The 14,797-nt window shown below is 34.2% G+C and overlaps 1 protein-coding gene across 10 annotated transcripts in view; it reads left to right on the forward strand.

Moving 5' to 3' along the window:
• The window catches only part of NRG1 (neuregulin 1), a 942,448-nt gene that overhangs the window by 779,670 nt on the left and 147,981 nt on the right, over positions 1–14,797 (forward strand). For all 10 annotated transcript variants that reach the window (XM_016136163.2, XM_016136162.2, XM_016136164.2 and 7 more), the window contains exon 2: positions 6,511–6,688. In XM_016136163.2, coding sequence (XP_015991649.2) covers positions 6,511–6,688 — 178 coding nt within the window. The remainder of the gene's footprint in view (positions 1–6,510; positions 6,689–14,797) is intronic.

Consider the following 14,797-nt stretch of genomic DNA (forward strand, 5'->3'; position numbering starts at 1 on the left):
TATCGTCCATCTAATAAATTTAGACATTTGGATGTTCGAATGTCGTGCAAGTCAAAAAGGACACACACCACCACCACCTCTACCACCATCACCACCTAAGCCTCCAAATAGGGACTGTGACCACCTATTAACAACTGCTCTTATCCCTCCTTGATTCGGTAAGGATACATTCCTTCAATGGCCCTCTTTGCACATGTACTTTTTCACTGCAACCTGTTCAGATGTAGAATGTGATTAGTCATTTCTGTGGCCTTAGAACAAGCATAGTTTTAAACATGGTTGCTGTCTGGGCTGATTGCAGCTCATACCCTCAAACAGAGCATTTAAATCATGCTGTTTTGGTCAACTTTTGTAGCACTTAACTGTGAGAAGTGAAACTATGAGCATGTCCAAGTGTAAAAATCCCCGCCAACGGAAGCTGATCAGTTTGGGAAATCAAAGTTAACAACTAGTAAGAAGACGATTTTTTTTTTTATAGTGACATTGGTTAATGACATCCAATAAATTTCAGCTGTATACTTTAACAGTAAGGCATATATATATATATTTACACTGTGTGTTCACCTCCCATAGAGGCACTGCCATTGTGAATGTTACAGGTAAAATGCTGACATAGCACTTCTGATTTTATTGTTTTATGTTCTATAATGTCATGTTCTAGCATATGTTACAAGGATTGTTCAGTTCGATCATAAAGGGATTATTCAGTAGTATACATACACTTCCTTACATTATACAGGGAGTTGGACATGGATGCTTCTGGAGTCCAGCTATTTTAACCACACTTTGAAGCATATTCCCAATGTTTTTACCTGTCAGGTTTAGTTTGCTGTCAATGATACAGAGAATATTTTATAATAAAACCCTAAATTGTATAGTGACTTTCTTTCAAATAAAGGCACCCACATGTTTTATCTCATTCTGCAAATATCCTTGCTGAATACACATTTACAAGTAGCAATTCCGTTTTCATTCATGGGGAGCTCTAGTTAACCAAGTCAGGAACAAGCTACCTGAAGGATGATTCAGCTGGAGCATGGGGCAGGGGGAGCACCAAGTCACCACATGTGGCAAATGGTGACTTTGTTGAATGGCTCTTAAGGTAACTTAAGATCACTCACTGCATCAGTAGCAGTGATTTTAAACTGAGTTGTTTTCTGAAATACCATCGTCATTAGAACCTGCTGTTTTTTACACAGCTATATTTACAAATTGTAATCTGAGAAGCTAAATTTTTCCTTGTAGAATCAGATTTGTGAGTGCAGTTCAGAAGAGAAAACCAGATGGCAAAGCATAAACTTTATCCACTCTGTACGTTACCATAATCCTCTGCATAAGATAATTCAATGAGGGAGAAATATGATCTGTAAAGGAGTTTTGGAGATTTTCCTCAGAAATTTATTTATCTCTAACATGACTATTAAAAAAGGACATCCTTCTTTGTTGAGAACTGATTAATGATATCTGAGTGGCTTTCATTAACTGACATAATTGTCAGTCACCAATTTTCACTGTGAGATCTCCACGTGTGTAATGTCAGGCTTTTAAAAGATTTTATGCAGTGAAGACTTCACTGGTATCACAGCTGAAAGCTCATTGTTATTTGATAATATTTTGCAGGTTTCCTGTTTAATTTGTTCAGTGTGTTGAGACTCTTCAGATTAGCTGCACAAGTCACACGAAGAGTAATGATATGAGCTAACTTTGCATTGTTAGATCCTTTAAAGAACAGAAACCACAATTTATCTAGTGTCACATGCTATCAGCATATCTTGGCGGCATATGCATGCTAAAATTTGTTTCCTGTTCTTAACAATATAGTACAATATTTGATATTTAAAAAAGTGCACAGTAGATGATTAAAATGAGATTGCTTAGATGAATAGTTCTTTTTATATATTTACTTCACTTTTAACACAAATATTTATTTATACATTAAATTATTAAAATAAATTAACATATTACCTTAGATTTTTGTATGATTGGAATGTAAAATAAATATTTTTGGATTACTGCCATGATTTTGTCCCACGTTGTGTGACATGTTAAATAAGAAAGAAGTGCAAAAACAGACTTTATAAGTATACCTAATATACCTACTTGCATAATGTTAGAGTCAGAGAGTATGTTTGTGATCTTTTAAAAGCTTAAAGAACTTAAAGCTTGTAAACAGAAGTGCCTGTAAAATGTGTGGCGTTGCTCTCTCGGGCTTTTGAGTTTCTATTTTAAAAGAATGCTCTTCTTTGCACTTCCCTGTCTGTCTGTGTTGATGCATTTCTGAGGGTGTGGATATGTTCATCTTAATGTCAAGCGAGTTTGAAATAGATTTCAGCAAAGCCTGCTTAACCCTTACTCTATCACTACATTATTTCAGGGTGTATGGCTGCTGCCTCTCTAGAAACATGTTGAAAACACAGTTATGAACTGTGGTAGACCAAGTACAATTAAGCCATGCCAACTTATTGCAATTGAACATTCACTTCATATTAATTTGCCTTTAACCAATTTTTAGTTAATAGACCATGTCCTTTTTTTAGATGAGAATTGAATGGTAGGTAGAATTTTTTTTGCACTTCTAAAATCCAACTACTCAGTTAAAAAATTGACCCCAAGTTTAGGAACAACCCCAGCCTCCTAAAGTTATACCTGAGAATTAGAAAGTACTTGGTAGAGTAGTTAGATTTTTTTTTCCCCATGAAATAAGTGAGATGATTTTATATGAGTAAACCATATATCTGAGAAACATATATACTTTTAAAACATTTTCTATTAACATATAGTTATTATTTTATGATCTAATGGGAGAAAATATACTCTGTTGAAAATTGTCTCATTTTGGATGAGAAAAACCATACAAACCATATGTGCTCAATATTAATTTACATTTTCTTCAAGAATCTGTGAAATATCCATGGCTATTTTATTAGTGTGGTTATGTAGGAAGACAAAGAAGTTGTGTTATTGCCAGCTCTCTGGGATCCTTAAATTGGGGCTCTACTAAGATGTGTGAAGAACTTTGTGTGGTACTTCTTTAGAAGGCATTACTGACGCACGACATCCATGGGCCAAGGATACAGTTGTGTGGCTCTGTTGGAGGTACACAGATAGAGCCATGTAAGATTTTTGTGTTTATGCCATGTAAGATTTTGAGTTAACTTTTTAAAAGAGCTGTTCTCCAAAAAGCTGGATACCCTCATGTCATAGATGGTTTCCCCCACAGGACACAGCAGGGACATTATTACAAGTAGACTTCTAAGGATACAAAGTCAGATTGGCTGGGAGCTTCTGCTCTTCTGACAGCCTCGAGACTATGTGGGAGAGAGAACCTCAGGCTAGTCAGTGGAGGTATACTTCAAGACCAAACATCAAGAAATGTTTATACATCAGGGTCAGTTAAGGGTGGATATTTTAGCTAAGAAAGACTTTGTATCTGAAGGTCTCTGCCTTATGACATCACAGATTCATCTCTTAAGGACAATGAATGTGCTCATCTTTGCACATGAACAACCTCCAAAAGAAAGGATAGACTGACCTGCCAAATGAGTGATTTTTTTTTTTTCCTTTCTACCAAAGGACCTAATAGAATTAGACCTCAGAGCCATGGTTAATGATGTCAAACCATATGAGGATTTCAGTGCCACTCAAATACCACTCAGAAATTTAAACGGAGATACAGCCGTAAGAGCTACTTTTGTAAGCTATAATACGAATATTTCCAAAATCTCTTTCATGACTGCAAACTTAACCAAGACTTTAGAATAATTAATGTAAGCCTTTTATTTGAAAGCAGAAAGACCAGATAAAAATGGCAGGGAAAAAAAAGATAAAACAAGACTCTTTTTTTTTTCTTCGTATGCATTTGTTTGTATATATATGCAATATTTCCTTATTTGCTGAATCATTTGTAATTTTGTTGTAGACATCATGACATTTCACTCCTAAATACTTCAACAGATACCACCAGAGAATAGGACATTCTTCTGTGTAATCCACAAAGCAGTGATCACACACTTGAGAAATTGAATTTTGATTCAATACCTTTAGTCAGATTTTTCGGTAGTCCCAATAATGTCCTTTATAACTATTTTTTCCACTAAGCAAGATCTAGTCAATAACTACGCATTGTATTTGTTGTGCCTCTTTATTCTCCTTAATCTAGATCAGTTTTGCAATCTTTTGTAATTCATAACATTGACATTTTTGAAGCCTAGATAACTTGTTTTGTAGAATATCCCTCAATTTGAATTTTCCCAAATGTTTCCTCGCATTTGAAATCAAGATTCTTAGTAAGGAAATAAATAAGTAAAGGAAGACAGGAAGGTTGGGGGGTGGAGTAGAATAGGGAATGAGAGAAAAGGAAGGCAAAAGAGATGCAAACAGCATGAAAATTGTTTATTTAAATTAAAGAGAACAAAATCTAGTAGATTTGTATTCAGATAATATTATAAGCGTATGTGGCAGGTGAGGGAACATGCTGCTTACTGAAAGTTAAGGGTATCTGAAATATTACGGTTAGAACATTTTGCTTGGAGACAAAGAAATAAACCTTGAGTTTTGGTTGTGTGCCAAGTTAAATGTAAAATTCAGTGAAAACAAAACAAAAATTCAAAATAGTTCTTTTAGTCTATATGTAAAATAATGAGGCAACTTATTTTTCTTAGTATATGTAAACCAGTTTCTTTGGTGCCATTTAACTCCCCCAAATTTGTTTCTTTAAAACCCTTCACTGGGCTTACAAAATTGAAAGTGAAATTAAAAGAGTTAGTAGGAATATACAGACTCTATTCCAGATTGATGAGAATTTAGTCTGATTTTAAAAACCTCCAAAACAGAGATTCATGAACATCTTAAAAAGAAGATGCCTATGAAAGCTGTTCATGAAGTAAATCTTATTTTCAAGCTGTCAGACAAAACCATCAGGTAGCAAAGGCTGAGAACAGCCGAAATAAGTTTTCTAACCTGCCAGTGTGTCTTCATATGAAATGCCAGCTTCTCCATCTCATCTCCCAGCCTCCAAATAAATAAAAAGGGGAACATGTAATTGTAGGAGCACTGCTGAGAATCACAATGTTCAAATGGTTTTCGCTATAATTTATTAGAACCTATATATGCTCCTTCCTGACATGTTTTTGATTTTCTCGGTAAGGGCAGAATTATAGAAAAACAAACATACCCCATGTAGGAAAGGTACTCCATTTCCTGTTCATGTCTAATGTGGCTCTGATTGCTGTCCTTGGAGTCTTGATTGCCATATTCAGTGAATAATTACACACTGGATCAGTCTCATTTACCTGATCTTTTTTTTCTTTTGAAACTTGCTGTTAATTTCTGAACTGGAATAGAAGTAGACTCTGTAGTTGGCTTTTCTAAGACTTAGTGAAAACAGTCGTTGAGATCTCAGGTTCTGTGATGTGGATTAAGTAAAATTTTGTGTGCAAAGGAATATCCATTCATTATGCTTTTATTTTTAAAAACTTTTATTAAGAAAAATTGGACATACTATACAAAATTATATAACAAATCAACATGTGTACCTATTGCTTCGTTTCTACAGTGATCAACTTTTTGGGAAATTTCTTTCATTTTTATGCCTATTCATTCCCCACCACCATTTTATTTTCAAGCAAATTTCAGATATTATATCATTTTGTCCATAAATATTTCAGTAGAGCATAGATACTCTTTTAAGCAGTCTTCCTTAAAATAAGAATGGTATATATGTGTTTGATGTGAAGTTTGATGTGAAGTAATGCACAATGTAAGTACTCCCAGTCTCTGTTGAGATTTCAAAGAGCTACATCCAGTCAAACCAATACTTAATGTGAATGTGGTGGTCATCTAGAATGGTCATACATTGTCTACTGGGACAGCAACTGAGGTCCAATGGAAGAGTGATGTTACCCAAGAATTTCTGTCTTGAGGAAAGGAACATTGTTAAGATTTATGAGTTTGTTCTGTTCCTGGAGCCACCCCTGATAATAGGATAATCTAACCCTGACTCTCTAGAACATTATAACCATGAATAAGTAAGTCACTTACCTGTCTCTGAAATTAAACTTCTCCACTTAAAAAATGGACATGATGCCTATTGTACCTATTCTTAGAACTATGATGAAGATCAACTGTGATCTGGGATGTGAAATGTGCTTTAGAAATAATGAATGGCCTAGTTACATATTCTGCAGCATAGGTGTTGGTTCTTTGAAATAATCACTGTTCTTGATTTTTAATGGTATCAAAGAATGTAAAGATTGAAGAAGTAACTATCTAGAATATTTTTTAAAGAATAATTTTATAATCTATGTTCTCTTTTTTCCTCTGAATATATTTCATTTGGGCATTTAATTCTTCTCAAAGTTGAGATACATTTTGGCTGACTCCTCCTCCCCATTTTTATTTCTCAGATAGTAAAACCTTTGAGGATGATGTCCTAGTCTGGCTTACCCAAAATTAATGATTCTCTTTGTAAGATTACAGGGTGATGAGAACTTTTTTCTTTCTATTTTTCAGCCTTGCCCCTAAGATTGAAAGAGATGAAAAGCCAAGAATCTGCTGCAGGCTCTAAACTAGTTCTTCGGTGTGAGACCAGCTCTGAGTATTCCTCTCTCAGATTCAAATGGTTCAAGAATGGGAATGAATTAAAGCGAAAGAACAAACCACAAAACATCAAGATACAAAAAAAGCCAGGGTAAGTTGATGCATATAACAGCAGAGGCAGTGCCTAGCAATAGAATGATATAAAATCTAAATGTTGCTTACAGCCTAATAAATAAGTATACTATCAAGAAATGTGATATACAATTAAAGGAAAAGATTTTTCATTGAATAATGACTAGAAATTGTGTCATCGTATGGAAAGGAATTTGAAGTTTCTGATTTTTACAACTTCTGCAAGAGGAAAGGAAAGGATGGATGTGGAAAGAACTGGGGGGTAGAGGGGTGGGTAGAGATAGAAGGCATGAAGGAAGACAACATTAATGGTAGCTGTTGTAATAGTAATAAGTTAGGTCCTTAAATTCAATTTATTCCAAAAAAGACAAATGCTGTTTAGAGAAACAGTGCCTTAAGTAATCAAAATCCCAACTTCAAAATAAAGTTCAATAAATACTTAGATTTATGGCAAGAGTTAGAATGTCATCAGTTAAATTTGAAGTATTTTCAAGTAAGGGGCTAAAATTCTAATGAGACTTTTTTACCGACAAGTCCCTTATCCTGGATCACACAACTAAAATCCAGGTAACCCTGGAGCGTGAGTGTCTTAAAGTTCCCTGCACTTCTTTGGAAGGCTTCATGTGATTCCTGTAATGTTTTGGTATATGTGTTCTGTACTTATTCTAAAGTGATGCTCTTTTATTATTTATATATTCTTCATATCATCTATTTCCTTATTTAGGACACTTTTCTTATAATATCAAACTGCATTTTGAAGTTAGGGAAGAAAGAAGCACTTTGTATTTTTGCTTGGAAACAGTCCTATAAATGTGGGATGTATAATAGTGGTTCCAAGCTCAAAGATTACATTTTCTCTGCTCCCACTTCGGAGGATTCCGGTGAAATCCCAGAGATGATAACAGAAGCAACAATGAAAGAATTTTTATCATACTTTGATTTTTATAGGACATCTACCAAAAATTATCACACCTTATAAGCAAAAGAAAGCAGAGTGATTATTATGGAAATTTACTTACATCATGTCAAACTGTTTAATTTCTAAAATAACAATAATTAGGGACTTGCTTCTAGTTTGCATAGTTTTATTAACTACACTGCTTGTTCTTATTATTGACTGTGTGTCAGCAAGCTCTCTTGATTTGGAAGTTTAATAAAGCATGACAGAAAGCATGGGAATCACTTTCTGCAGCAGGTGGTACTTTAAAGATACAAAAAATAATACTATTAAGTGACATTGAATTTTACAATAATTTTTTTTTTTACAATATTTCTATAAGTAGTAAGGGCAGTTGAACTGCACATGATAACTAATTTTGTGGATTAAGAAGTCAGTGGTCAAAAAGTATTATGTCTTGCCTGAGTCACACAACTCGTAAGGCTAAGCTGGGACAGAAATCTGTTTCTGGCATTCTTTAATGCCTCTTTCTTTCTTTAAAAATGGAAAGCATTCATGTTTAATAACATGTGTGCGTGTGGGGAGAGGAGGCGATAGTGAGTGAATTGAAAAAAAATAAGTACAATTCTTATAGAGAAGCTTAGCAAGAATAAAATACTATTAGATTTTAGTGTCTGTTTTGTGTTTTTAATAATTTGACAAGTTAGTAAGAAACTAAATTTTCTGCACAGGTAAGATAATGTCTCATTCATCTCTATGCAGCTGTCAAATGAAATCAATAATATTTAAGTACACATGAAAGGGTTTATGCTAGGAGTGTGGAGAAATAGAAGAATCATAGGGTGTTATCTTTATACACATGGGTCAGAAGATTGTATAGAGATTGTCTAGTTCAGACTTCCGTAAAACATAGGAATTCCCCTGATGATGTGCTGAAACACTGTTGGGCAGGGGAACTTCAAGATCGTTAAGGAGCACATTGATTGATAAATAGCATCTTTCAGAAAAGTATCGGTTATATTGAGGTAAATTCTATTTTATCATGTCAAGATTTAATAAGGAAGATGAAATATCTAGCACATTGTATTAGGCAGTAAAACTAAGTGCTAAATTATAGGTTACTGACACTAAGTGCTGTAGATATTGAGAAGAGGGAGTGACCCCAAGAGCTTCAGGAGTAGCTATGAAGAGGTAGATTTGAACTTGCTGGAGGGAGAGAATCTGCTCTGGCTGGATGGGTGAGATTGGGTGGGCAATTACAGAGGAGAGCAGAAATCACAGTAGCAGCCCTGTTAAGGGACTAGATAGATTGGGGCAGTGAGTGGGTAGATGGGAAATTTTGCCTTTTATTCGGCAAGCTTCTGTGTGTCAGGCCCCGGGCTAGATGCTGGGTACACAGAGGTGAACATGACGTGCTCGCTGCTTTCAAGAGACTTGATCTAGAGGAGAGAAAAATGTAAACAGTTACATTGCTCAGTTTTAAGTAGTACATAGTGATAATCATGGGATGTTATAGAAAGAGCTTAACATAGATGGCCGAGGGGACCCAGTCAGGGACAATGGCAGCTTCCTAGAAAGAAGGGGAGGAGCGGGGAAAAGAGAAGAGGTTTATGTAGCCTGTAGGAACAGAGCAAAGCATCTGCAGACTACAAATATTCAGTCTGAGGATGCCTAGAGAGAGGCGAATGAAGTTGTGTAGATAAGGTGGAAATAAGGAACAACAACAAAAAAGAAGTGAGCTGCTCAGAATAAATCCGGTTTCGAAAGAGTACATGTATACTTAAAGAGGTAATTTGTTTCATGGTGTGGATGGCATATAAAAGTGTCATTAGAATTCAGAAAGGCATTTTCATATTGGCTTCATAGGTCCAGACAGCTAAGAGCACTGTCTACATTTTAATAAAATCCCATTATACTGGAAAGGCCAATATTCAGAAATTATTTCTTTTAAACAATAGCCTTGCCGGAAAGAATTAAATGGGCAAAAAAGACTTTTTTTTTCAAGTTACGTGACTGTAAATTACTCTTGGCAAAATATTTAACATATTTGATCTTCCGAAAATAAGACACTTCCTGTAAAGTAGACAGCTACTTGATAAGTGAGTGATCAACATATCAGGTTTCAGAATTGGGTATTTGGTCATTATTGAAGTTGTATCTTTTTTTAAAAAAAAAATAATGTTGTCACTTTGTTTAAGGTTAAAGAACCAAACAATCTAAATGCAATTAACATTTGCAACGTCTTCTTTTATTTCAAGTTACCTTATAAATATGAGAATAAAAACTCGTATTATTATACTCATTTAAAATTAAGATCCTGAGAATGAAGAAAGTTAAGCTTCTTCCTATAGATCTAATGTTAGTGAATGGTAAGACTGGGTTTGAAATTGGCTGACTCCAAGTCTCGTGTCTTTTCACAACACTTGTGATTTTACTGTCTACAGTGAAGTCACAGTACAGGGCTAGGGACACATTTAGGCTTAGAGTGAAGTCTTTAATAAAAACATTCGTATGTTCCAGTTTCATCTACATATTTATAATGTTTCATTACGAAGATATTCAAAATGTTAATGGTTTTCAGTAGTTACTGGGTAACTTGACTTAAACTTTATCTTACTACATTTGATCTTAGCCAAAAGGCCGAGAAGCAATAAACTTTATCTTAGACCGTGATCACCAAGCAGAGGTGAATTTTAGTGTGAGGTTTAGGATTTCCCTTGGATTCTCTTTATTTAAGTAAAACATTGACTCTTTTCCAATCCTTAGTCTAGGTTTCTTTTTCACATTTTATAATCTAGATTGTTCATAGCAGCCAGAATTTCCTTTTAATCCCTTAGTGTTATGAAAAGCTTTCACACCAATATGCAATTTCTATTATTTTGTGAAGTCTTATCTCCCTTCTGCCCCTGCTCCTACTAATAAACTACATTCCTGCATGTTCTTCCTATGATTTTGAATTCACATTTGAGCCTTTGTTTGCTTTATTTGGCTAAGCAGTGTGTGGGACCAATTAAAAGAAATGGAAACTGCCCCAGTATTATATGTCTACTTATTCCTTTGTTCTTGTTTCCTTTGCCTAGTGGATGATTCTGATCAAGAAACCTGGTTGAAAGCTTGGTGTGTGACAGATTCATATTGAGGGTTTTAAATTGGCCCTATTCAAATATCTGTTCTGTATTAACCTTATTAAAGGCTGACTTCCTATTGTTTGTGTATGGCACACACTTTTGGATGCCTTTAATTTTGTCTTAGCTCTTCATTTCTGCTCTTACATATTTTAGTTTTGTTTAAAATTGTATCTTCTTGGCTTGGTCAGATTTTTTTTTTTTTAATTTTTAAGAATTATTTTTCCCGTTGTTAATCGTTGCGGTTTTTTTTCTTTGACTCTATAATAGAAAACATTTATACATATTCCCTTCTCTTTTTAGGTGAGCAGCTCTGGCAGGCCATTTTACCTTTATATGTAAGAAAATCTCAAATTATTTCACTATAAAATGGAAATACCCAGTGCCTATTTCATATCCTTTATGCGAGGCATTTGGTGCAGTATCTGGGTCTGTATAGTATAATATAGTTGCCTGTGAAGTCCCTCTGCCCTTTCTTTCCTTCTCATTACTGGCAGTTCTACAATGTCTGAAGCTGTGTTGAACACATACACAAAGTTCATATATGATTCCTTAGGGATCAGAGGAATGGTATTATGTAAACTGATCCCCAATATGCCTTTAAGTTACTTTGGCTTATAAACCATAGTGAAAGTATCAAGCTAAATAAGAAAATGAGGTAGCTGTTGGAACCTCGAATTCATCTTGTCAGTGAGCACTGATTGAAAGAACATAGTTTGCATTTTGATATTAAAAAAGAAATTAATACTTAGAATTTTATTTATAAATCAGTTTGTATTAATTTATTTTTACACTGTTATTTTTTCTGCTTTTAAACATAATGCATACTTATACAAATCTAAGTATTACAGGAATATAGAATGTAGTTATGGTAACAGCTAACATTTATTGGGAACTTAGTGTATTTCAAGCATTGCTATAAGCACTTTGCATAAATTAACTCTTCGAATACCTTCAGAAAGTGAAAATCCACCAAAACATCAACCCCTCCCAGATTCCCAGATAAAGAGCAAAAAGTTAATTTTATCATTGGAAGGGAATTTCAGTAATTCTTCCAAGTTAACTTCCTTTCTGAAGCCTGTTGAGAATAAATAAGACCATTGTATCCATATTTATCAAAGCTCCAAATTTTTGCAATGTATAACTTTCAAGAAAGATTTGTCTATTTCTTCTCTCCTACTACAGCACTTCCCATTCTACTATAGGACAAGAGGATTGAAGAATTTCATAGTTAAATGTGTCTTTAGAATCTAAGAATCCCTAATGATCACCTAGATCATTGATTTCCTCATTGTGTCCCTGGAGAATCTTAAATTTCCATTTAGTTTCTAAAAGGGTTGCCAACTACCTTGACTTAAATAAACACTTTCTCTCTGTAACATATTTTTAAATATGAGGCTCTGATTTAAGCTTTCATTTTAAAACAGGATTTTTCTTCTGCAAAAATAGTTGAAACCACTGATCTAATTTAATCTTTCTCTGCATAGAGATATTCTTGTTAAGATTATGCTTGACAGGTGGTTGTACAGACTTCAATCTTTCCAAAAAGAAAACCTAACTCTTTCACAACACCCTATCCATTTTTGAATGCTCAAAAAGTTCCTTCTTATAATGTCATCCAAAATGTGCCTTCTTTTTCCTTTGCCATGTAATTCTCCTTTAAGAGCCTCTACAAATTATTTCCTTTTTCAGATGACAGCCAGGAAATGTTTTTAAATAGCTACTCATATCTTGTTCGTAGCTGCCTTCCAGTGGGACCATTTTCTATAACTGAATCTTCTCTAGGCCTGATTCAATTCTGAACACCCTCTTCTAAAGTCCTCTGATTATTGACATTTTTCATCAAATACCACTCCAAAACATAATTCACTATTCTAGATGCAATCTAGCCTGTGAGAAGTGTATCAAGATTTGTATCCTATTTGATTTATGCCCCGTTTTAATGTTAATTTGGCCAAATAGTGCATACATTTCTTTTTTTTCCCTTTCTTTTTTCTTATTTTAAAAGTTATTTAAAATGGAGTAATATTAAATGCATAGCTAATTGAAATCCTTTTTTTCTGTATATATTATTGTCACGGCATATCTCTCCCTCTCTGTATTTCTGCTACTGATTTTTGAACCAGAATATATTTGTGTTACGTTTGTCTTGATAAAACTGAATCTTGGTCTTGGCTCATTGATGTTCAGTGCTAGAATTCCCAAGGATGTTTTCTACAGAAAAGAGTTCCTTAGCCACATGTCATGACTGCCTTAGAAATTCACTGTACTTATTTACATAAAAACAACTTAAAGGTACTTTTGTAAAGAAATCTATGGAACTTTGTGTAATGCAACATTTACTTGAGCATAGAAATTTTTTTTCTTTTCCTCTCTCTTTTTTAAGCATAACTTTTATTTACATCACTTAGACTACTATCCCAGGAAACACTGCCCAGGTTTATTAGGAGAATTTTGATTTTAAGAACTATCCCCTTAAGATTATATTAACTGTAAATTTGATTACCATATTTCTTATAATTTAACCCAGTTCAGTAGTTAAAATATTAATGGCACAGAGTCAAGGAAGAGCTCTTTAAATATCACCAAGGACTATTCCTTAATTTATATAAATAGGAAAGAAGGGTTCTTTTTGGAATATAATCATCTTGGGGTGTTGTACATTCTCAGGATGCTGTTGTAAGAAGTTTACTTCTGAGTTTTGGAACTTAACAAGAAAAGTTACTATTATTTTAGAAATTCACTTTTTCTTATGTTAAAAACCAGGATATTATTCCCCATCCTGACATTCTTTATGATTTATCTATCAATTATTTTTAGTGCTTTCATGGTCATAAATAAAAATTCTTTTAGCTAAGTATGCTATTTTGGCCTGGACAAGTTTGTTGTACTTTTTATTCCATTGTTTCTCACTATTCTTCGTAGGTGTCTGTCAGGGAGGAAACTTGTCATGTATAAACAAAGTATATAAATAGCTGATAATCCATTTAAAAAAAAAACACTAAATTTGAATACCCCAAACCAGGCTTAAATGTTAACAGGGTGTAAATATCCTAATATTGTTGTTTTTTGATATTTTTAAAAGTTGTTACATTTTATTATTAAATTTTAATATCTAGTCATCAAGATGTTTGCCGTCACCACGTGTATTTTGGTTTATAAGGAAATATTCCAGGGAAACTTTTATGTGAATAATCTCTCTGATTAATATGTGACTGACTATTCCTGTATAAATGGTCCTTGGGTCCCTCATTATATAGATAAACAAGGCTGTTATATCACGTCCACTTTTCATAAGCTTTGTTCTACAGACCATTATTTTCAGGAAATATTAATAGATAAATTGTGTGGATGACAGGGATTCCATGATCAAATAAGTTTGAGAGAAACTAAATAATATGTTCCTTTCTTCGAGGGTCAGAGTGCATTAGCATATTAAAGACCAAGAAATCCTGTAGGATTAAAAAAAAAAGGAAAGAAAGAAAGCCTGTTTTTGTTTAACCTAATGTATTCCAGACTTATTTGAGCGTAGTACACATTGTTTTACTTTGTTTTCTCAAGTTTACCAGTTGACATTGTTCTGAGTCAGAGCTAATGAAGTTAATTTTTCTATCCACATGTTGGTTTGACTGTCCCTTGATCTGGACCACCTCTGTCTCTGCCCTCTTAATATTTCATCTTTTTCTACAGCCAACAGTAGGAACATTCTGTCCTGCAGAGTGCTTAAGTGGGAACATTCAGATATTTTCTTCATTTATTCACACATTTATCTAATAATGTTTAAGGGTGCAGCAAGGACAAAATAGTGATGTACGTTCTGTGAGGATACCGAGACATTTAAATATGGACACCCCCTTTAAAGTGTATGTCCTAGCTTGACATACGGAAAGTACTAAGAAGATCATGAGAGAGGTACTCAAGGCTATTAGAATTTAGACACAGGAAAGAGCAGCTCTAACTACATGATCATGAAAGGCTCAATGAAGGCGTTAGCACTTGAGATGGTCCTTGAAGGTCAGTTGATATCTTGATGGTTAGAAGTATAGGGCCCCCATTCTAGGAGGAGAGCATGACATAAGCAAAAGCACCAAGGTGGAAGACCGTA

Source organism: Rousettus aegyptiacus, unplaced genomic scaffold (genome assembly GCF_014176215.1).
Source record: "Rousettus aegyptiacus isolate mRouAeg1 unplaced genomic scaffold, mRouAeg1.p scaffold_m13_p_11, whole genome shotgun sequence".
Taxonomy (NCBI): domain Eukaryota; kingdom Metazoa; phylum Chordata; class Mammalia; order Chiroptera; family Pteropodidae; genus Rousettus; species Rousettus aegyptiacus.